The following is a 25576-nucleotide window of genomic DNA, read 5'->3' on the forward strand; positions in this document are numbered from 1 at the left end:
CATTACATACCAATGTATGTGTACCTGTGTGTGGGGACTTAGTCATACCTGTAGTACCTGGCCCTTTACCTGTGTTTAGTGGATATATCATGGGAATTATGTAACATAAAAGGAATTTTCTATGATTCTAATACGGATATGCTTTGAATGTGTGATGTTTTTCATTTTTTCAAAAGGAAGCCCAATTTGAGAGATTAACAAAACAGTTAGAAAAGGAACGCAAGATTTTGGCTTCCCAACACGACCAGGTAAGCCAACAAAGAAATATAAAAATGTCTGCTGTCATGTTTGGTTTAATTAGTTATACTGAACGATGGTCAGTAATTATACTGGACAATGGTCAGCAATAATTATACTGGACGATGGTCAGCAATAATTATACTGGACAATGGTCAGCAATACTTATACTGGACAATGGTCAGTAATCAAAAGCATGTGTTAGGATCTCACCGGAATTTCACACCTTACCAAGCTATAAATAGTGTGATGAGTTGTAGGTATGAGTTGTGAATGATTCTATATTGTATGGTAACAAACTGTATTGAATTTAAATAATGATGGATGTTGTTCTATATATCTGATCATAAAAAGTCCATTAAACAGACTACACATTGATAAGCAGATCAGCATTTTATTTAACTTTGTTCAAAACAGTAGACAAACTTTTAGAGGTGACCTAGTACAAAACACACCTTCAGTGCACAGACCTCCTTGATATATATACCATTGGAGACCCATAGACCTCCTTGATATATATACCATTGGAGACCCACAGACCTCCTTGATATATATACCATTGGGGGCACATAGACCTCCTTGATATATATACCATTGGGGGCACACAGACCTCCTTGATATATATACCATTGGGGGCACACAGACTTCCTTGATATATATACCATTGGGGGCACATAGACCTCCTTGATATATATACCATTGGGGGCACACAGACCTCCTTGATATATATACCATTGGGGGCACACAGACCTCCTTGATATATATACCATTGGGGGCACACAGACCTCCTTGATATATATACCATTGGGGGCACACAGACCTCCTTGATATATATACCATTGGGGGCACACAGACCTCCTTGATATATATACCATTGGGGACCCACAGACCTCCTTGATATATATACCATTGGGGGCACACAGACCTCCTTGATATATATATACCATTGGGGACCCACAGACTTCCTTGATATATATACCATTGGGGGCACACAGACCTCCTTGATATATATACCATTAGGGACCCACAGACCTCCTTGATATATATACCATTGGAGACCCACAGACCTCCTTGATATATATACCATTGGGGGCCCACAGACCTCCTTGATATATATACCATTAGGGACCTAGTGTTTCCCACAGGAAAAAAAAGGGCATGGTGCTGGGTTTTGAAAAGGGCACTTTGACCGCGATAAATAACCATCAGAGGGGCACAAAGGTTATATCGACGACTTCCAATACAAGGGAAAATCTTTAAAACTGTCTTGTTGTTAATGTAATTCTGGTTCAACTTAATATCATTTAAATGCTTTAAACTCTCTTAGTTGCTAAGTAATATCAGAACATCCATTTAATTATTCTGAGTGAACAAAATGATTTTGGAAATAGTTATCTGCCGATCACATATGATCATGACTATAATTGATTCACAAGAAAGATCTAAATTTCATTTATATTAATTAAAAGAATGGGAAAAATGCAAAATGTATTCCTTTATTTCAATCCAATTACCTTTATTTTAATATATATCTTTATTGAAATATTAAAAATACTGTATTGAATTGAATAAGATAACATGTTTCATTATAATGAATAATTAATTAAAAAAATGTTCTAAATTTACAAGCATTAAATTAAGAAAATACAGATAATTAGATTAGTATTCCAAATATTTGAATTTAATCTGATAGAGAAAAAAAAAAAATCTTTTTAATTTGATTTATTTTAATTACTTTGCTATTAATAATTTTATTAATATTAATATATCTTTTCTAAAAATAAATTCACATCGAAATTCTAAAAAAATTTATACCGTTTTCATTTTTAAAAACGTGTACATATTAGTAAAAATCCTGAAATTCAATACCTCCGGATCTACTTTTACAATACACCCAAAATGGCGGCCATTACGATTGCAAATTTTGTGACATCCATCAGATATAGATAGGCCTATTTAACATTAAAAACGTGAGTAAATAATTTACAGTTGTAAGCAGTATTTGTTTTTGAAGTAATGCTCACTATCTGTGGTAGTCATAAAACTTATTGAAAGGCCAGCTGATTGTTTTCTAGGCTGCCGATCGGCTGCTCAGACTTCAGCTTACGTAATACACAGACCTGAAAGTGACACCACAAGCCAAGGTGGAAATAGCCCAAGGCTGCTAATTAGGGCCACTGGGGTATTGGTCAGGGGGTCAGGGAGTGGTCACACCTCTTTTGTTTACTTAATTATCAAGCCACTGCCTGGTATTTTGGTAGTTTAGTAAAAGTGTACTGGGGACAAACGGGGCAGGGCGTTAGGTTATAGGGGCATGGCGTCAGGTAAAAAGGGCATGGCGCGGCGCCATGCTAATCGGGGCTGTGGGAAACACTAGGACCCACAGACCTCCTTGATATATATACCATTGGAGACCCACAGACCTCCTTGATATATATATACCATTGGGGGCACACAGACCTCCTTGATATATATACCATTAGGGACCCACAGACCTCCTTGATATATATACCATTGGGGGCCCACAGACCTCCTTGATATATATACCATTAGGGACCCACAGACCTCCTTGATATATATTCCAATGGGGGCACACAGACCTCCTTGATATATATATACCATTGGAGACCCACAGACCTCCTTGATATATATACCAATGGGGGCACACAGACCTCCTTGATATATATACCAATGGGGGCACACAGACCTCCTTGATATATATACCATTAGGGACCCACAGACCTCCTTGATATATATACCATTGGAGACCCACAGACCTCCTTGATATATATACCAATGGGGGCACACAGACCTCCTTGATATATATACCAATGGGGGCACACAGACCTCCTTGATATATATATACCATTGGGGGCCCACAGACCTCCTTGATATATATACCATTGGGGACCCACAGACCTCCTTGATATATATACCATTGGGGGCCCACAGACCTCCTTGATATATATACCATTGGGGGCCCACAGACCTCCTTGATATATATACCATTGGGGACCCACAGACCTCCTTGATATATATTCCATTGGGGGCACACAGACTTCCTTGATATATATACCATTGGAGACCCACAGACCTCCTTGATATATATACCATTGGAGACCCACAGACCTCCTTGATATATATACCATTGGAGACCCACAGACCTCCTTGATATATATACCATTAGGGACCCACAGACCTCCTTGATATATATTCCATTGGGGGCACACAGACTTCCTTGATATATATACCATTGGAGACCCACAGACCTCCTTGATATATATACCATTGGGGACCCACAGACCTCCTTGATATATATACCATTGGGGGCACACAGACCTCCTTGATATATATACCATTGGGGGCACACAGACTTCCTTGATATATATACCATTGGGGGCACACAGACCTCCTTGATATATATACCATTGGGGGCACACAGACCTCCTTGATATATATACCATTGGGGGCACACAGACTTCCTTGATATATATTCCATTGGGGGCACACAGACCTCCTTGATATATATATATACCATTGGGGACCCACAGACTTCCTTGATATATATTCCATTGGGGGCACACAGACCTCCTTGATATATATACCATTGGGGGCACATAGACCTCCTTGATATATATACCAATGGGGGCACACAGACCTCCTTGATATATATACCAATGGGGGCACACAGACCTCCTTGATATATATATACCATTGGGGGCCCACAGACCTCCTTGATATATATACCATTGGGGGCACACAGACCTCCTTGATATATATACCATTGGGGGCCCACAGACCTCCTTGATATATATATACCATTGGGGGCACACAGACCTTGATATATATTCCATTGGGGGCACACAGATCTCCTTGATATATATACGTTTGGGGACCCACAGACCTCCTTGATATATATACCAATGGGGGCACACAGACCTCCTTGATATATATACCATTAGGGACCCACAGACCTCCTTGATATATATACCATTGGGGGCACATAGACCTCCTTGACATATATACCATTGGGGGCAAACAGACCTCCTTGATATCTATATATAGCTAGGTATCAAGATGTGGGCAAACAGACCTCCTTGATATCTATATATAGCTAGGTATCAAGATGTGGGAGGGACCTCCTTGATATCTATATACAGAGGATTCCGCTTATTTGCATAGGTCATTTTCCAGAAGAAAATATGCAAATAACCGGAGTATTCGAATAGGCGGAGATGACATTTGCACCTCCGTTTGACCCCACACATATGTATGTGAATAGGCAAATAGATATAATTTCGTTTTTGGATAAATACGTAAATTTTTTACACTTAAAACGAACAACAAGTAATTATTTTCGAAGCTGTAAATCGATTTTAATTGTTTAATAACAAAAAATATTCCAATATTAGATTCTTGTTTACGTTAGATCGACACGTGAATATTTGAGAAACAGCTAAACGATCGATATCAAATGCAATTAGATTCTACTAAACAGGATTGGATTTGTGTCTACAATTCTGAACCTAAGTAATAAACAAATTTACGTACATTTGCCTGGCAAAATGAACTTACGATCATGATTAAACTTCAAAGTGCCGATCAACTAGTAGTGTGTTGTTTTTAACATGTGTATATGAATTCGAAAATGGCGGCAGGTGATGAAGCCATGCGTTCACTCGACCTAAATGTGTTTTGAGAATTTTCCCTGTATAACAGATCTATACGGTGTATAGCTTGATAACATTTCAGAAATTAATGCATATTCAAGTAGCAATGAAACAACGTAGCAAATATCTTTTGTATCCTAAGCTTACATACTGTACGAAACTTGCGGTAGTCATTGCACGCCGACTTTGCATGCTTTTATGTCTCGTTCAACGAGACGCTTGATACGCACATGTCTGTCGTAGTCAACAAGACTCTGGTTGAACGAGACTACTCATGAATGGCGATTGTTGTTAAGGAAGCATGGTTTCTCCAACCGATCGCGAACTAAGGTACGTTACGTTAATAAATAAACATATTTGAAAATGCAAATGCTTTAATTAGATGTCTGAGTCAGTGAATATACTAAAGTTATGATCAACCGCTGCTGATGTAAATCGTAACAGCGTCGAATACCTTTGCAGATTCGTGCATAAAATAACAAGCCATACTCAAACGTTAATCTGTTACCAGGATGATTTCTAGTAAAATCGAAGTATCTTGACATATATTGGCGAATTTCGCTAAAAATATATTGCAACATTGAAAAATATTCGATTTTATTTTTAGAATTTCCCAAATATTTTATTCAAATAACCGGAGGTCATGTAAAAGTCTATGCAAATACACGGAGTTGAAAAACAAAGATAAAGAAGGAAAAAATCGGGACCGCAGAATTTTATGCAAATAACCGAAATATTCGAATAACCGTTATTCGATTATGTGGAGTCCTCTGTATAGCTAGGTATCAATATGTGGGAGGTACCTCCTTGATATCTATATATAGCTAGGTATCAATATGTGGGAGGTACCTCCTTGATATCTATAAATAGCTAGGTATCAAGATGTGGGAGGTACCTCCTTGATATCTTTATATAGCTAGGTATCAATATGTGGGAGGGACCTCCTTGATATCTTTATATAGCTAGGTATCATTATGTGGGAGGGACCTCCTTGATATCTATATATAGCTAGGTATCAATATGTGGGAGGGACCTCCTTGATATCTATATATAGCTAGGTATCATTATGTGGAAGGGACCTCCTTGATATCTATATATAGCTAGGTATCATTATGTGGGAGGGACCTCCTTGATATCTTTATATAGCTAGGTATCAATATTTGGGAGGGACCTCCTTGATATCTATATATAGCTAGGTATCATTATGTGGGAGGGACCTCCTTGATATCTTTATATAGCTAGGTATCAATATGTGGGAGGGACCTCCTTGATATCTATATATAGCTAGGTATCAATATGTGGGAGGGACCTCCTTGATATATATATATAGCTAGGTATCAATATGTGGGAGGGACCTCCTTGATATCTATATGTAGCTAGGTATCAATATGTGGGAGGGACCTCCTTGATATCTATATATAGATAGGTATCAATATGTGGGAGGGACCTCCTTGATATCTATATATAGCTTGGTATCAATATGTGGGAGGGACCTCCTTGATATCTATATATAGCTAGGTATCAATATGTGGGAGGGACCTCCTTGATATCTATATATAGCTAGGTATCATTATGTGGGAGGGACCTCCTTGATATCTATATATAGCTAGGTATCAATATGTGGGAGGGACCTCCTTGATATCTATATATAGCTAGGTATCATTATGTGGGAGGGACCTCCTTGATATCTATATATAGCTAGGTATCAATATGAGGGACCTCCTTGATATCTATATATAGCTAGGTATCATTATGTGGGAGGGACCTCCTTGATATCTATATATAGCTAGGTATCAATATGTGGGAGGGACCTCTTTGATATCTATATGTAGCTAGGTATCAATATGTGGGAAGGACCTCCTTGATATCTTTATGTAGCTAGGTATCTATATGTGGGAGGGACCTCCTTGATATCTATATATAGCTAGGTATCATTATGTGGGAGGGACCTCCTTGATATCTATATATAGCTAGGTATCAATATGTGGGAGGGACCTCCTTGATATCTATATGTAGCTAGGTATCATTTTGTGGGAGGGACCTCCTTGATATCTATATATAGCTAGGTATCAATATGTGGGAGGGACCTCCTTGATATCTATATATAGCTAGGTATCATTATGTGGGAGGGACCTCCTTGATATCTATATATAGCTAGGTATCAATATGTGGGAGGGACCTCCTTGATATCTATATGTAGCTAGGTATCAATATGTGGGAAGGACCTCCTTGATATCTATATGTAGCTAGGTATCTATATGTGGAAGGGACCTCCTTGATATCTATATATAGCTAGGTATCATTATGTGGGAGGGACCTCCTTGATATCTTTATATAGCTAGGTATCAATATGTGGGAGGGACCTCCTTGATATATATATATAGCTAGGTATCAATATGTGGGAGGGACCTCCTTGATATCTATATATAGCTAGGTATCAATATGTGGGAGGGACCTCCTTGATATCTATATATAGCTAGGTATCATTATGTGGGAGGGACCTCCTTGATATCTATATATAGCTAGGTATCATTATGTGGGGGGGACCTCCTTGATATCTATATATAGCTAGGTATCATTATGTGGGAGGGACCTCCTTGATATCTTTATATAGCTAGGTATCAATATGTGGGAGGGACCTCCTTGATATCTATATATAGCTAGGTATCAATATGTGGGAGGGACCTCCTTGAATATCTATATATAGCTAGGTATCAATATGTGGGAGGGACCTCCTTGATATCTATATATAGCTAGGTATCAATATGTGGGAGGGACCTCCTTGATATCTATATATAGCTAGGTATCAATATGTGGGAGGGACCTCCTTGATATCTATATATAGCTAGGTATCAATATGTGGGAGGGACCTCCTTGATATCTATATATAGCTAGGTATCAATATGTGGGAGGGACCTCCTTGATATCTATATATAGCTAGGTATCAATATGTGGGAGGGACCTCCTTGATATCTATATATAGCTAGGTATCAATATGTGGGAGGGACCTCCTTGATATCTATATATAGCTAGGTATCAATATGTGGGAGGGACCTCCTTGATATCTATATGTAGCTAGGTATCAATATGTGGGAGGGACCTCCTTGATATCTATATGTAGCTAGGTATCAATATGTGGGAGGGACCTCCTTGATATCTATATATAGCTAGGTATCAATATGTGGGAAGGACCTCCTTGATATCTATATGTAGCTAGGTATCTATATGTGGGAGGGACCTCCTTGATATCTATATATAGCTAGGTATCATTATGTGGGAGGGACCTCCTTGATATCTATATATAGCTAGGTATCAATATGTGGGAGGGACCTCCTTGATATATATATATAGCTAGGTATCAATATGTGGGAGGGACCTCCTTGATATCTATATATAGCTGGGTATCAATATGTGGGAGGGACCTCCTTGGTATCTATATATAGCTAGGTATCATTATGTGGGAGGGACCTCCTTGATATCTATATATAGCTAGGTATCATTATGTGGGAGGGACCTCTTGATATCTATATATAGCTAGGTATCATTATGTGGGAGGGACCTTCTTGATATCTTTATATAGCTAGGTATCAATATGTGGGAGGGACCTCCTTGATATCTATATATAGCTAGGTATCAATATGTGGGAGGGACCTCCTTGATATCTATATATAGCTAGGTATCAATATGTGGGAGGGACCTCCTTGATATCTATATATAGCTAGGTATCAATATGTGGGAGGGACCTCCTTGATATCTATATATAGCTAGGTATCAATATGTGGGAGGGACCTCCTTGATATCTATATATAGCTAGGTATCAATATGTGGGAGGGACCTCCTTGATATCTATATATAGCTAGGTATCAATATGTGGGAGGGACCTCCTTGATATCTATATATAGCTAGGTATCAATATGTGGGAGGGACCTCCTTGATATCTATATATAGCTAGGTATCAATATGTGGGAGGGACCTCCTTGATATCTATATATAGCTAGGTATCAATATGTGGGAGGGACCTCCTTGATATCTATATATAGCTAGGTATCAATATGTGGGAGGGACCTCCTTGAAATCTGAAATATCTAAACAGTGTTTATTATGAACTAGTTAGCTATGGTGGTTTATGTTCAGTTTGGAGCACCCATGGCTGTATTCCCTTGAGATAGAGAGACACTAAAATAAAAGGAAACAATACAAGACACTATATTTAGGTGAAATACAACACACTGACAATGCAGCTTTGTGCCTTTAGGTGTGAGCGTGGTCACACAATGGCTGTGTGTTTTTGTGTTCAGAGTGTGCACAGACAAACATATACAGGTGTGAAAATACAGGTGTAAAAATACAGGTGTAAAAAATACAGGTATTTAGTAGTAGGATGATTCAGACACACATAATCAGTCAGTGTCGGATAGAACTCGAATCTCGATCTGCAATATGAAATCCTCATCCTTTCATTAGGTTCTGTATTACTAGTTTAATAGTGTGAGACAAGAAATACAGGTAATTAAATAAAAAAATAATTGCAAAATCAGTACTTCGTTCCATATAGGACATTGTGTCATGGAATTTTTTCGGGATGCAATTAATTATTTTTAATATTTATATCTTGAAATAAATTTAGAAGCTCAAACTTTTCAATGGTGGTAATGGTGTAAAGTAAGTAACTTTTGTAATTGAACAAAAATACTAAATTGTCTGCTCTTGTTTCTGACAGAGAAAAATACCATTTGTCAGCGATAGAGCATCTTTAACAAATAATATATAAAAAATAGGACATTTCCTAAAAAAATTATATATGTAAAAAAATAGGACATTTCCTTTATCCCGACCTGTACAAAATATAAATTTATTATACCATATTCAATTGATTCTAAAATCTTTGACCAGAATGTTTAAAAGTTCCCATTTCATTTTCAGATGTCAATTTAAAATCTTTTTGTATTTTCCAGAGTTATCTGCCCTTGTAGGTAGCTATTGATTGTTTTGTTTTGTGTGCAATTGACATAATATTTTTTCAGAGGGTTCACTAAATGATTATGTACATCACAGTCGATATATACCCACAAGGGCAGATAACTCTGTAATATGCAGACACCATAGAGGTGATGATTAATTACATTATGGTACTATAAGGAGGGGAGACAACCCTGTCATGCCTACTGACATACTGACATGTGTGTATAGCCAGCCTTATACACACAAGCTATATATATAGTCTGCTTGTTACACAGCTGGCTGACATCACAAATGTCAGCTGGTCATAGAGTAGGAAGAGAGACAATAGTACCATAAATAACTCATGATAAATAGCCCATGGCTGATCAATTGTCATTCCCATTTATTTACATTGAATTCTAAATCATAGAAATTTTCCCATTTCATTGTAGAATAAAATATCTCAGCATACCAGAAATGTTTATACTAGTATTTAATACAATGGTCCCCATAGCTGTTAGTCCAAAAAGTACCCTAGTAGTCCCTCTTTTAGTCCATCAAGTACCCTAGTAGTTCCTCTTATAGTCCATCAAGTACCCTTCTAGTCCCTCTTATAGTCCATCAAGTACCCTACTAGTACCTCTTATAGTCCAAGTACCCTAGTAGTCCCTCTTTTAGTCCATCAAGTACCCTAGTAGTCCCTCCTATAGTCAATCAAGTACCCTAGTAGTCCCTCTGTTAGTCCAGCAAATACCCTAGTAGTCCCTCTTTTAGTCCATCAAGTACCCTAGTAGTCCCTCTGTTAGTCCATCAAGCACCCTAGTAGTCCCTCTTTTAGTCCATCAAGCACCCTTGTAGTCCCTCTGTTAGTCCAGCAAGTACCCTAGTAGTCCCTCTGTTAGTCCAGCAAGTACCCTATAGTAGTCCCTCTTTTAGTCCATCAAGTACCCTAGTAGTCCCTCTGTTAGTCCAGCAAGTACCCTAGTAGTCCCTCTTTTAGTCCATCAAGCACCCTAATAGTCCCTCTGTTAGTCCAGCAAGTACCCTAATAGTCCCTCTTTTAGTCCATCAAGCACCCTAGTAGTCCCTCTTTTAGTCCATCAAGTACCCTAGTAGTCCCTCTTTTAGTCCATCAAGTACCCTAGTAGTTCCTCTTATAGTCCATCAAGTACCCTAGTAGTCCCTCTTTTAGTCCAGCAAGCACCCTTGTAGTCTCTTATAGTCCAAGTACCCTAGTAGTCCCTCTTATAGTCCAGCAAGTACCCTAGTAGTCCCTCTTATAGTCCATCAAGTACCCTAGTAGTCCCTCTTATAGTCCATCAAGTACCCTAGTAGTCCCTCTTTTAGTCCATCAAGTACCCTAGTAGTCCCTCTTTTAGTCCAGCAAGCACCCTAGTAGTCCCTCTTATAGGCCAAGTACCCTAGTAGTCCCTCTTTTAGTCCAGCAAGTACCCTAGTAGTCCCTCTTATAGTCCATCAAGTACCCTAGTAGTCCCTCTTTAGTCCATCAAGTACCCTAGTAGTCCCTGTCCTTATAGTCCATCAAGTACCCTAGTAGTCCCTCTTTTAGTCCATCAAGTACCCTAGTAGTCCTCTTTAGTCCATCAAGTACCCTAGTAGTCCCTCTTTAGTCCATCAAGTACCCTAGTAGTCCCTCTTTATAGTCCATCAAGTACCCTAGTAGTCCCTCTTATAGTCCATCAAGTACCCTCTAGTCCCTCTTATAGTCCATCAAGTACCCTAGTAGTCCCTCTTATAGTCCAAGTACCCTAGTAGTCCCTCTTATAGTCCATCAAGTACCCTACTAGTCCCTCTTATAGTCCATCAAGTACCCTAGTAGTCCCTCTTATAGTCCATCAAGTACCCTAGTAGTCCCTCTTATAGTCCATCAAGTACCCTAGTAGTCCCTCTTATAGTCCATCAAGTACCCTAGTAGTCCCTCTTATAGTCCATCAAGTACCCTACTAGTCCCTCTTATAGTCCATCAAGTACCCTATAGTCCCTCTTATAGTCCATCAAGTACCCTATAGTCCCTCTTATAGTCCATCAAGTACCCTAGTAGTCCCTCTTATAGTCCATCAAGTACCCTAGTAGTCCCTCTTATAGTCCATCAAGTACCCTACTAGTCCCTCTTATAGTCCATCAAGTACCCTACTAGTCCCTCTTATAGTCCATCAAGTACCCTACTAGTCCCTCTTATAGTCCATCAAGTACCCTACTAGTCCCTCTTATAGTCCATCAAGTACCCTACTAGTCCCTCTTATAGTCCATCAAGTACCCTAGTAGTCCCTCTTTTAGTCCATCAAGTACCCTAGTAGTCCCTCTTTTAGTCCATCAAGTACCCTAGTAGTCCCTCTTTTAGTCCATCAAGTACCCTAGTAGTCCCTCTTTTAGTCCATCAAGTACCCTAGTAGTCCTCTTTAGTCCATCAAGTACCTAGTAGTCCCTCTTTTAGTCCAGCAAGCACCCTAGTAGTCCCTCTTATAGTCCAAGTACCCTAGTATTTCCCTCTTTTAGTCCAGCAAGCACCCTAGTAGTCCCTCTTATAGGCCAAGTACCCTAATAGTCCCTCTTTTAGTCCAGCAAGTACCCTAGTAGTCCCTCTTATAGTCCATTCATAGTACCCTAGTAGTCCCTCTTTTAGTCCATCAAGTACCCTAGTAGTCCCTCTTTTAGTCCATCAAGTACCCTAGTAGTCCCTCTTTTAGTCCATCAAGTACCCTAGTAGTCCCTCTTTTAGTCCATCAAGTACCCTAGTAGTCCCTCTTTTAGTCCATCAAGTACCCTAGTAGTCCTCTGTTAGTCCATCAAGTACCCTAGTAGTCCCTCTTATAGTCCCAAGTACCCTAGTAGTCCCTCTTATAGTCCATCAAGTACCCTACTAGTCCCTCTTATAGTCCATCAAGTACCCTAGTAGTCCCTCTTATAGTCCAAGTACCCTAGTAGTCCCTCTTATAGTCCATCAAGTACCCTAGTAGTCCCTCTTATAGTCCATCAAGTACCCTAGTAGTCCCTCTTATAGTCCATCAAGTACCCTACTAGTCCCTCTTATAGTCCATCAAGTACCCTAGTAGTCCCTCTTATAGTCCATCAAGTACCCTAGTAGTCCCTCTTTTAGTCCATCAAGTACCCTAGTAGTCCCTCTTTTAGTCCATCAAGTACCCTAGTAGTCCCTCTTATAGTCCAAGTACCCTAATTTTAACCCTAGTAGTCCCTCTTATAGTCCATCAAGTACCCTACTAGTCCCTCTTATAGTCCATCAAGTACCCTACTAGTCCCTCTTATAGTCCATCAAGTACCCTACTAGTCCCTCTTATAGTCCATCAAGTACCCTACTAGTCCCTCTTATAGTCCATCAAGTACCCTAGTAGTCCCTCTTTAAGTCCATCAAGCACCCTAGTAGTCCCTCTTTTAGTCCATCAAGTACCCTAGTAGTCCCTCTTTAAGTCCATCAAGCACCCTAGTAGTCCCTCTTATAGTCCATCAAGTACCCTAGTAGTCCCTCTTATAGTCCATCAAGTACCCTAGTAGTCCCTCTTTTAGTCCATCAAGTACCCTAGTAGTCCCTCTTTAAGTCCATCAAGCACCCTAGTAGTCCCTCTTATAGTCCATCAAGTACCCTAGTAGTCCCTCTTATAGTTCAGTAGTCCATCAAGTACCCTAGTAGTCCCTCTTTTAGTCCATCAAGTACCCTAGTAGTCCCTCTTTAAGTCCATCAAGCACCCTAGTAGTCCCTCTTTTAGTCCAGCAAGCACCCTAGTTGTCCCTCTGTTGGTCCATCAAGTACCCTAGTAGTCCCTCTTATAGTCCATCAAGTACCCTAGTAGTCCCTCTTTTAGTCCAGCAAGCACCCTAGTTGTCCCTCTGTTGGTCCATCAAGTACCCTAGTAGTCCCTCGATTTATTGAAAAAGCCCTCACCTTTTATGAATTAGTAGTTAATACAAGTATTACATTAAGTGATGATACAATGTAACACTGTCTAGATAACCATGCCGATATGACAGAACAAACATGGCGTATAGGAGGACATCATAATGCATGGTACTCATTATTTTATCATCAAACAAGTACTGGTGTTGAATTTAAATACATTTTTATGTGATTTTGTTTACAGATTCAATATTTAACTTTCCAAAGGTTGAGCCCTATATGTATGTTTGTGTATTGTTTGTGATGTTACATAACTTGTATCATTACTCCAACTGCCTAGATCAATATTGTCATTACACAGAATGGTGAACACTATACAGGGTCATCAACATTGGGGCTATACAGGGTTATCAACATTAGGGGTATATCTACTGTACAGGGTTATCAACATTAGTGGGTATATCTACTATATAGGGTCATCAACATTAGGGGTATATCTACTATACAGGGTTATCAACATTAGTGGGTATATCTACTATATAGGGTCATCAACATTAGTGGGTATATCTACTATACAGGGTTATCAACATTAGGGGGGTATATCTACTATACAGGGTTATCAACATTAGTGGGTATATCTACTTTACAGGGTTATCAACATTAGGGGGTATATCTACTATACAGGGTTATCAACATTAGGGGGTATATCTACTATACATGGTTATCAACATTAGGGGGGTATATCTACTATACAGGGTCAACACATTAGGGGGTTATATCTACTATACAGGGTTATCAACATTAGGGGTATATCTACTATACAGGGTTATCAACATTAGGGGTATATCTACTATACAGGGTCATCAACATTAGGGGGGTATATCTACTATACAGGGTCATCAACATTAGGGGTATATCTACTATACAGGGTCATCAACATTAGAGGGTATATCTACTATACATGGTTATCAACATTAGAGGGTATATCTACTATACAGGGTTATCAACATTAGGGCTATACAGGGTTATCAACATTAGGGGGTATATCTACTAAACAGGGTCATCAATATTAGGGGTATATCTACTATACAGGGTCATCAACAGTAGGGGGTATATCTACTATACAGGGTTATCAACATTTGGAGGGTATATCTACTATACAGGGTTATCAACATTAGGGGTATATCTACTATGCAGGGTCATCAACATTAGGGGGGTATATCTACTATACAGGGTTATCAACATTAGGGGGTATATCTACTATACAGGGTCATCAACATTAGGGGTATATCTACTATACAGGGTTATCAACATTAGGGGGTATATCTACTATACAGAGTTATCAACATTAGGGGTATATCTACTCTACAGGGTCATCAACATTAGGGGGTATATCTACTATACAGGGCCATCAACATTAGGGGGTATATATCTACTATACAGGGTCATCAACATTAGGAGGGTATATCTACTATACAGGGTTATCAACATTAGGGGGGTATATCTACTATACAGGGTCATCAACATTAGGAGGGTATATCTACTATACAGGGTTATCAACATTAGGGGGTATATCTACTATACAGGGTCATCAACATTAGGGTGTTTGTCGAACTAACATTACATTATTACATGATTGATGTGTAGTATATTATAAAGTTATAAAATGATTCTTCACAAAAGATTGGCCTCTGGCTGGTATATCAACTGATTGTGGATATGAAGGGTGTCAATTTGGGCCCTCTGGTGGCCATGAACGTTAAGGTTTAGTTTGTATTTACCTTTCTGTGTCATAGGTATCTATACACTTCACTGTTCATTACAGCCTCGATTTTGACGAGTTGTGTTTTCTGAAAATATAACATGATGGTAATTTTTAAAATGTTTTGTGAGTTATAATTGGTATTTCCCATGTTTTCCTGACGTTTTAGATAACCAATCATTGTAATGAAATCATCAATAAACATATATATGAAAATCATATCTAAATATACAGATCAACTTATTTTGGGTTCACATGTCACTTTAAAGACTACAGAATTTATAGTAACTGTCTGACTGCCAAAGCTGAATGTAAATGCTACTGAATATTTTTGATTCTGTGTGAATTGGTTGACTGTTAAATCACACATACTGAATATCCATCAAGAGAAGTTAAGAACCAATGTGCCCTGGGTTTGTAATTTATATGGATTGTACATTACATAAGCGAGACATTCTTTGAATCCAAATCTATGTGAACCTGTCTGTAATTGCAAACTCATTTGAGAATGGAAAAGAAGCCATGGAAATCTGTCAAAACCATAAATACTCATGATTGAAAAAAAAGTTGAAAGATGTGATGTACACAGGAACAGAACCAGGAGAAAATGTCATTATAACATTAACAAGTTCTTTGTGTTATATTCCAGGATTTAAGTAACAACTTAGGTAATATCTGATAAAAATTTCCCCACAGTGGATTATATAGGGATTGGATTTCGTTTTTATGTTAACCATGCTTGTATGGAGCAATTCCTCTAAGAATATATTCTATGGGGCGCGTTAGCGCCCCATATTGAATATATTCTTAGAGGAATTGCTCCATACAAGCATGGTTAACATAAAAACGAAATCCAATCCCTATATTTACACTCACACGACTTTTTATTAATATTTCATGCAATAAAATTGTCATTTGAAAGTGACGTAATTATTCAATAAAAGTCGGTCAAAAGTGGGAGGAGCTTACTCAATTGAACAGCGAATGATGACGCTCAACGTAAGGTAGAATTATTCATCTGCGACGACAAAAAAGTGCAATATTTTAGTGTAAAATAAACATGACAAACAAAGTAAATTTCAGAGATAATTTTATTTAATCAGATCAGAACTTTAAATAGGTATTCAATTTTGCTATAAGTTCATAAATAGCGTAATAACATCAAGTATTTGTTCACGGCCACATGTGTGAACTCGGTGACGGTTATTGTGCAGCGAGGCGAGGCTGACGCACGCTTACACACAGGAGTTTTCCGAAGTTGTCAAAACACCAGTGTTCAAGTAGCTAAATTTGTTTGAGATTGTCGTCTGACTTGACGATATTACGTCCTTCGGAGCCATGTGATTATATAATCTACGCTTAGATCCATCGCCATCTATGGAACAACTTCACTTGTATGTATTTGTGGTGACGCGTAACTGTCAACATGTGGATTACTAGCGGTGCATGTTTTATAATACACATGATTCAATTCTCAAAGAACAAAGACAAGAGGATATGTTTATAACTGACCTTTATCAGAGGGTCTCACGCCCTTCCACCCCAAAGACTCGATCGTAGGACGAACATAGGCACAGAGGTAATGTTTACATTTGACACCCATCATTTTTAACAAAAATGAAAGCACGTTGGCCCTGTCGGGATATTTTTCCATTTCTTTATACAATTGTTAATTTAACAATTGTTTGAATCATATATAAATATAAAACATGTATATATTGTTTAGATTTTTCCAAAATTCTATGAAAAACAACAATATACACGTAATGTTGCGTCAAAATGTAAACAAAGCCATGTGTTTCTTTCTTTTTTTAAAGTAGTCCTTTTACATTGCACAGAACATTTTCATACGCAAGTTCAAAGTTCAATGTTACCATGCAGTTATGGTAAACAAAATCGGCTAGTATTAGAGTATAGTGACCAAGCCTAGCAAGTGTAAATATAGACACATATATATGTATCTGTTTGGCAGCGTTTACACAGCAGATGGAATTTCAAACACATGATATGCATTAAGCTGAAGCATGTAACCTTTCTATCAGCCTGTTAATTCTCTGGCTGGATGTTTCCAGTGGCAGCATGAAAATGTTTTTTTTTTTAGCTGATGTGACTGACTAGATGATGAGCTAATACTTATCTCCCCATAACAGTGCCTTACCATACTAAGTACTTCCATCTGTTACCCAACCAGGCCTACATTATATATATAATTACTTTTCATTGGCCTATTTTTGCCCCCCCCCCCCTTTTTTTTTTTACTAAACAGCTGTTATTTTGTGATGAATTGTTGGCCCTACTGAGCTACAAATAGTTACCAATGATAATTGAACCAGACTTTCTGTTTATAACCTCGTTTCGTAATCATGTCACAGAACTGGTCATGTTGGATTTCTTCATCCTTTCTATTCATCTCATGTTTAGCTTCTTTCATTTGTTGTTCTAGTCTTTAAGAGGCTTCACTTTGATATGATATACTTGTTCCTATTCTGTAGCATACTTGTGAGTTTAACCTCTAAAAGTAAATATCAAATATTGATCTCTCTTAACAGCATGATGTAGAATAGAATGTACAGTGTATGGTATTATCGTTTCTATAAATAGCATGCATGTTTGTTATGACTTGTGGTGATGACAAGGTGCAGGTAAATGTTTGTAACTCATCTTGATCCTGGTTTGGTACAGTCATTTATCCTGCTACAAATCAAGCATATATTTAACCTAGATTGTCCAACATTCTATAAATGGTGCTTCTGTGCTTTCAACCAAACTTGAATTTTGACATTTTTGGCATCCATTCATCCTTAGCTGTCCATTTGTTTTGCTTTTTTGATCATTTTGTGTGCATGTTGTTTTTGTTTGACTTTTCCAGCAGTATAGGTTTGGCAGTGAAGCCAATAGTATGAATAGTATGATGAGTGCTGATGACTCGTATCTATGGCGATCGCCCGGCCCCCAACCCCTGACCGAGTCACAGTTGAACGATACAAGTCTAGGAGACACTAAAATGAGTTCACATCTCCTGGATTCATGTCTGTAAGTATCCCAGATAGGACCCCATATACTGAAGTTCACATCTCCTGGATTCATGTCTGTAAGTATCCCAGATAGGACCCCATATACTGAAGTTCACATCTCCTGGATTCATGTCTGTAAGTATCCCAGATAGGACCCCATATACTGAAGTTCACATCTCCTGGATTCATGTCTGTAAGTATCCCAGATAGGACCCCATATACTGAAGTTCACATCTCCTGGATTCATGTCTGTAAGTATCCCAGATAGGACCCCATATACTGAAGTTCACATCTCCTGGATTCATGTCTGTAAGTATCCCAGATAGGACCCCATATACTGAAGTTCACATCTCTTGGATTCATGTCTGTAAGTATCCCAGATAGCACCCCATATACTGAAGTTCACATCTCGAAGTAAGAAAGTTGACATGAACCAAAGCCAACTGCATTTTCTGAAGAAATGACATAATACAAAGTTGATGAAAGTGTAATAAAAAAGAACAAGAGGAAATGAATAAAAAATTAAACTGTGTTTTTACATAGACAGCCATGCATGCAAGTGCAGTGAGTATTTTGGGGACATGTTTTGATTCATTTGCTATACCTGCTCCCACTCCACCTATACCAAACGTATTCCACTGCGACCTTCATTTTATAGCTTTGTTTATTTAGATGTTAAGTATAGTTAACTGCTTGACCATTTTTTGTGTCGTATATATGTAAGCATGTATCATTCATGCAATACTCATGCTGGAGGTCTTTATTTAGCCATCAGATCAAAAACATCAGATTTATTCATCTAAAAAACATCAGGTTTATTCATCTAAAAAACATCAAATTTATTCATCTTAAAAAAACATCAGATTTATTCATCTAAAAAACCATCAGATTTATTCATCTTAAAAAATAATCAGATTTATTCATCATAAAAAAATATCAGATTTATTCATCTACAAAACATCAATTTATTCATCTAAAAATCTTCTAATTCATTAATCTTTATTATCACCAGATTATTTTCACCTGTAAACATCAGATTCTTTCTCTATATCATCAGTACTTGGTATCAGTTTGTTGGTACATACAATTAGATTATCATCAGTTTGTTGGTACATACAGTTAGATTATCATCAGTTTGTTGGTACATACAGTTAGATTATCATCAGTTTGTTGGTACATACAGTTAGATTATCATCAGTTTGTTGGTACATACAGTTAGATTATCATCAGTTTGTTGGTACATACAGTTAGATTATCATCAGTTTGTTGGTACATACAGTTAGATTATCATCAGTTTGTTGGTACATACAGTTAGATTATCATCAGTTTGTTGGTACATACAGTTAGATTATCATCAGTTTGTTGGTACATACAGTTAGATTATCATCAGTTTGTTGGTACATACAGTTAGATTATCATCAGTTTGTTGGTACATACAGTTAGATTATCATCAGTTTGTTGGTACATACAGTTAGATTATCATCAGTTTGTTGGTACATACAGTTAGATTATCATCAGTTTTGTTGGTACATACAGTTAGATTATCATCAGTTTGTTGGTACATACAGTTAGATTATCATCAGTTTGTTGGTACATACAGTTAGATTATCATCAGTTTGTTGGTACATACAGTTAGATTATCATCAGTTTGTTGGTACATACAGTTAGATTATCATCAGTTTGTTGGTACATACAGTTAGATTATCATCAGTTTGTTGGTACATACAGTTAGATTATCATCAGTTTGTTGGTACATACAGTTAGATTATCATCAGTTTGTTGGTACATACAGTTAGATTATCATCAGTTTGTTGGTACATACAGTTAGATTATCATCAGTTTGTTGGTACATACAGTTAGATTATCATCAGTTTGTTGGTACATACAGTTAGATTATCATCAGTTTGTTGGTACATACAGTTAGATTATCATCAGTTTGTTGGTACATACAGTTAGATTATCATCAGTTTGTTGGTACATACAGTTAGATTATCATCAGTACTCTGCCTAGATCTGATTACAATAGTGACTCTCTTGTGACCATACAGTACAACATGAAGATCCACATTGTTGTCATTACAGAATCTGGGTCAGTAGCTCTGTGCAGAACAACAAAAATAAGTGTTACAGCCCTGTGTGTATGTGATGAAGCCATTGCAGTTGTGAGGAATTAACATTGAACATAATTGTTTGTTTGAGTTAGATTAGTTGCTCACAGGCTGTTTGAGGTCACACAGGCTCTGGAACACTGATGACTTTAAAACATGGTCTGTTATAAAGGGGAAAACTCGGCATTTGAGAAAGAGATGTGATGTGGGGTGTTAAAGTCAGCCATAGGCACTAGTGCAGTATAACAGTGTGATAGCACATACACTCTAGGATCTGTGCAAGGTAACACCAGACTGCAGAGGTCTCAGACTTTGACCGCACTAGTGGACACTTTAGATGATGATAGGGTCCTGGACACATAGTGGACACTTTAGATGATGATAGGGTCCTGGACACATAGTGGACACTTTAGATGATGATAGGGTCCTGGACACATAGTGGACACTTTAGATGATGATAGGGTCCTGGACACATAGTGGACACTTTAGATGATGATAGGGTCCTGGACACACAGTGGACACTTTAGATGATGATAGGGTCCTGGACACATAGTGGACACTTTAGATGATGATAGGGTCCTGGACACACAGTGGACACTTTAGATGATGATAGGGTCCTGGACACATAGTGGACACTTTAGATGATGATAGGGTCCTGGACACATAGTGGACACTTTAGATGATGATAGGGTCCTGGACACATAGTGGACACTTTAGATGATGATAGGGTCCTGGACACATAGTGAACACTTTAGATGATAATTCTGAGTGTGTCTGATGTCTGTACAGAATACCTGGTCAGTGTGATGCCATAAGACAAGTGATTGTATGGGGAATGGTATCAGTCTATGATACTAAGACAACCACCCTCAATATCTGGAATTATCTAAGATTTGGATTTAATTGGGTTGAAGGTCAAGATTATATGCTGGGGTCGGAGTTGAAGATCTACAAAAGAAGAGTGCCTTATTAATGTTAGTGGCATGTTTACATGTATTAAGTAAAGAGGACATGGTAGGAACCACCTGTCCCCAGTCATTACATACTGACTACAAATGAGAATGTGCTCCTGGATCCAGGGCCGAAGGAGGGTACCGAGGATGGGTGTGGTATCTTGTCCTAGGAGGTAGAGTTTACAGAGAATGTTGACAATGTTTATTTGTCTTAATATCACATGTTAAAGGAATCTTGATTAGTTATAGGTATATGACAGTTGATAATGTGGCATTTGAGTAAGATTTTTCAGGCTGGAGAGAGAGAGAGAGAGAGCAGTTAGAAAGAAGTTGTAATCTGTCAATTGTTATAAGTATTGATATGACCAGGGCTACATGTAGCTAGGGTCATTATGACTCAAAGAGGTCAGGAGTATGATAGGACACAAAGGGGTCAGGAGTATGATAGGACACAAAGAGGTCAGGTGTATGATAGGACACAAAGGGGTCAGGAGTATGATAGGACACAAAGGGGTCAGGAGTATGATAGGACACAAAGGGGTCAGGAGTATGATAGGACACAAAGGGGTCAGGAGTATGATAGGACACAAAGAGGTCAGGAGTATGATAGGACACAAAGGGGTCAGGAGTATGATAGGACACAAAGAGGTCAGGAGTATGATAGGACACAAAGAGGTCAGGAGTATGATAGGACACAAAGAGGTCAGGAGTATGATAGGACACAAAGGGGTCAGGAGTATGATAGGACACAAAGGGGTCAGGAGTATGATAGGACACAAAGGGGTCAGGAGTATGATAGGACACAAAGAGGTCAGGAGTATGATAGGACACAAAGGGGTCAGGAGTATGATAGGACACAAAGAGGTCAGGAGTATGATAGGACACAAAGAGGTCAGGAGTATGATAGGACACAAAGAGGTCAGGAGTATGATAGGACACAAAGAGGTCAGGAGTATGATAGGACACAAAGGGGTCAGGAGTATGATAGGACACAAAGAGGTCAGGAGTATGATAGGACACAAAGGGGTCAGGAGTATGATAGGACACAAAGGGGTCAGGAGTATGATAGGACACAAAGAGGTCAGGAGTATGATAGGACACAAAGGGGTCAGGAGTATGATAGGACACAAAGGGGTCAGGGTATGATAGACACAAAGGGTCAGGAGTATGATAGGACACAAAGGGGTCAGGAGTATGATAGGACACAAAGAGGTCAGGAGTATGATAGGACACAAAGAGGTCAGGAGTATGATAGGACACAAAGAGGTCAGGAGTATGATAGGACACAAAGGGTCAGGAGTACGATAGGACACAAAGGGGTCAGGAGTACGATAGGACACAAAGAGGTCAGGAGTATGATAGGACACAAAGGGGTCAGGAGTACGATAGGACACAAAGGGGTCAGGAGTATGATAGGACACAAAGGGGTCAGGAGTATGATAGGACACAAAGGGGTCAGTAGTATGATAGGACACAAAGGGGTCAGGAGTATGATAGGACACAAAGGGGTCAGGAGTATGATAGGACACAAAGAGGTCAGGAGTACGATAGGACACAAAGGGGTCAGGAGTATGATAGGACACAAAGAGGTCAGGAGTATGATAGGACACAAAGGGGTCAGGAGTATGATAGGACACAAAGGGGTCAGGAGTATGATAGGACACAAAGAGGTCAGGAGTATGATAGGACACAAAGGGGTCAGGAGTATGATAGGACACAAAGGGGTCAGGAGTATGATAGGACACAAAGGGGTCAGGAGTATGATAGGACACAAAGAGGTCAGGAGTATGATAGGACACAAAGAGGTCAGGAGTATGATAGGACACAAAGAGGTCAGGAGTATGATAGGACACAAAGGGGTCAGGAGTACGATAGGACACAAAGGGGTCAGGAGTATGATAGGACACAAAGGGGTCAGGAGTATGATAGGACACAAAGGGGTCAGGAGTATGATAGGACACAAAGGGGTCAGGAGTACGATAGGACACAAAGGGGTCAGGAGTACGATAGGACACAAAGGGGTCAGAGTAGATGGACCAAAGTCAGATATGATAGGACACAAAGGGGTCAGGAGTATGATAGGACACAAAGGGGTCAGGAGTATGATAGGACACAAAGGGGTCAGGAGTATGATAGGACACAAAGAGGTCAGGAGTATGATAGGACACAAAGGGTCAGGAATATGATAGGACACAAAGAGGTCAGGAGTATGATAGGACACAAAGAGGTCAGGAGTATGATAGGACACAAAGGGGTCAGGAGTATGATAGGACACAAAGGGGTCAGGAGTATGATAGGACACAAAGGGGTCAGGAGTATGATAGGACACAAAAGGGTCAGGAGTACGATAGGACACAAAGGGGTCAGGAGTATGATAGGACACAAAGGGGTCAGGAGTATGATAGGACACAAAGAGGTCAGGAGTATGATAGGACACAAAGAGGTCAGGAGTATGATAGGACACAAAGAGGTCAGGAGTATGATAGGACACAAAGGGGTCAGGAGTACGATAGGATACAAAGGGGTCAGGAGTACGATAGGACACAAAGGGGTCAGGAGTATGATAGGACACAAAGGGGTCAGGAGTAGAAGGATAGGACACAAAGGGGTCAGGAGTATGATAGGACACAAAGGGGTCAGGAGTATGATAGGACACAAAGGGGTCAGGAGTATGATAGGACACAAAGGGGTCAGGAGTATGATAGGACACAAAGGGGTCAGGAGTATGATAGGACACAAAGGGGTCAGGAGTATGATAGGACACAAAGGGGTCAGGAGTATGATAGGACACAAAGGGGTCAGGAGTATGATAGGACACAAAGGGGTCAGGAGTATGATAGGACACAGAGAGGTCAGGAGTATGATAGGACACAAAGAGGTCAGGAGTATGATAGGACACAAAGGGGTCAGGAGTATGATAGGACACAGAGAGGTCAGGAGTATGATAGGACACAAAGAGGTCAGGAGTATGATAGGACACAAAGGGGTCAGGAGTATGATAGGACACAAAGGGGTCAGGAGTATGATAGGACACAAAGGGGTCAGGAGTATGATAGGACACAAAGGGGTCAGGAGTATGATAGGACACAAAGGGGTCAGGAGTATGATAGGACACAAAGGGGTCAGGAGTATGATAGGACACAAAGGGGTCAGGAGTATGATAGGACACAAAGGGGTCAGGAGTATGATAGGACACAAAGGGGTCAGGAGTATGATAGGACACAAAGGGGTCAGGAGTATGATAGGACACAAAGAGGTCAGGAGTATGATAGGACACAAAGAGGTCAGGTGTATGACTAAGTGTCTGTGAGGTGACTGTATGGACAATGGCGTGGGGATGCAAGGTTCAATAAGAATAATTACAGTTAATCTTTGTCCTGAGACAGGACAGTATAGTCATCAAACAACTTGTAATTGAAATGTAGCCACACATCCAAAAGATGAAATAGAATTTGAGAAGTAAGTGAAATAAAATAAAGATAGATATAATATGAAAAGGAACAAGTGTTGAGAGAGTGATGGAAGGTGTTGAGAACAGAATGACAGCGTGACAGAGACAGAATTAACAGAGAGTGACAGACAGAATGGACAGAGAGTGACAGACACAGAATGGACAGAGAGTGACAGACACAGAATGGGCAGAGAGTGACAGACACAGAATGGACAGAGAGTGACAGACACAGAATGGACAGAGAGTGACAGACACAGACACAGACACAGAATGGACAGAGAGTGACAGACACAGAATGGACAGAGAGTGACAGACACAGAATGGACAGAGAGTGACAGACACAGAATGGACAGAGAGACAGTGACAGACGCAGAATGGACACAGAGTGACAGACGCATAGAATGGCACAGAGACAGAGTGACAGACAATATATACAAATCACAATGTAGTTTTTCAGTCATATAGGGCATCTGAGAGGTATTCTATATTTAGGAATATCTAATTGGTATGTTATAATTAGGAGCATCAGAGGGGGCATTCTATATTTATTGATACTTTTGTATTTAATT

General features: G+C 39.2%; 1 protein-coding gene across 1 annotated transcript in view; it reads left to right on the forward strand.

Moving 5' to 3' along the window:
- Nucleotides 1-25576, forward strand: part of LOC138329924 (catenin delta-2-like) — a 103741-nt gene that overhangs the window by 24208 nt on the left and 53957 nt on the right. The window contains exons 3-4 of the mRNA XM_069277208.1: nucleotides 177-248; nucleotides 18351-18514. Coding sequence (XP_069133309.1) covers nucleotides 177-248; nucleotides 18351-18514 — 236 coding nt within the window. The remainder of the gene's footprint in view (nucleotides 1-176; nucleotides 249-18350; nucleotides 18515-25576) is intronic.

Source organism: Argopecten irradians, chromosome 8 (genome assembly GCF_041381155.1).
Source record: "Argopecten irradians isolate NY chromosome 8, Ai_NY, whole genome shotgun sequence".
NCBI classification, from domain to species: Eukaryota; Metazoa; Mollusca; class Bivalvia; order Pectinida; family Pectinidae; genus Argopecten; species Argopecten irradians.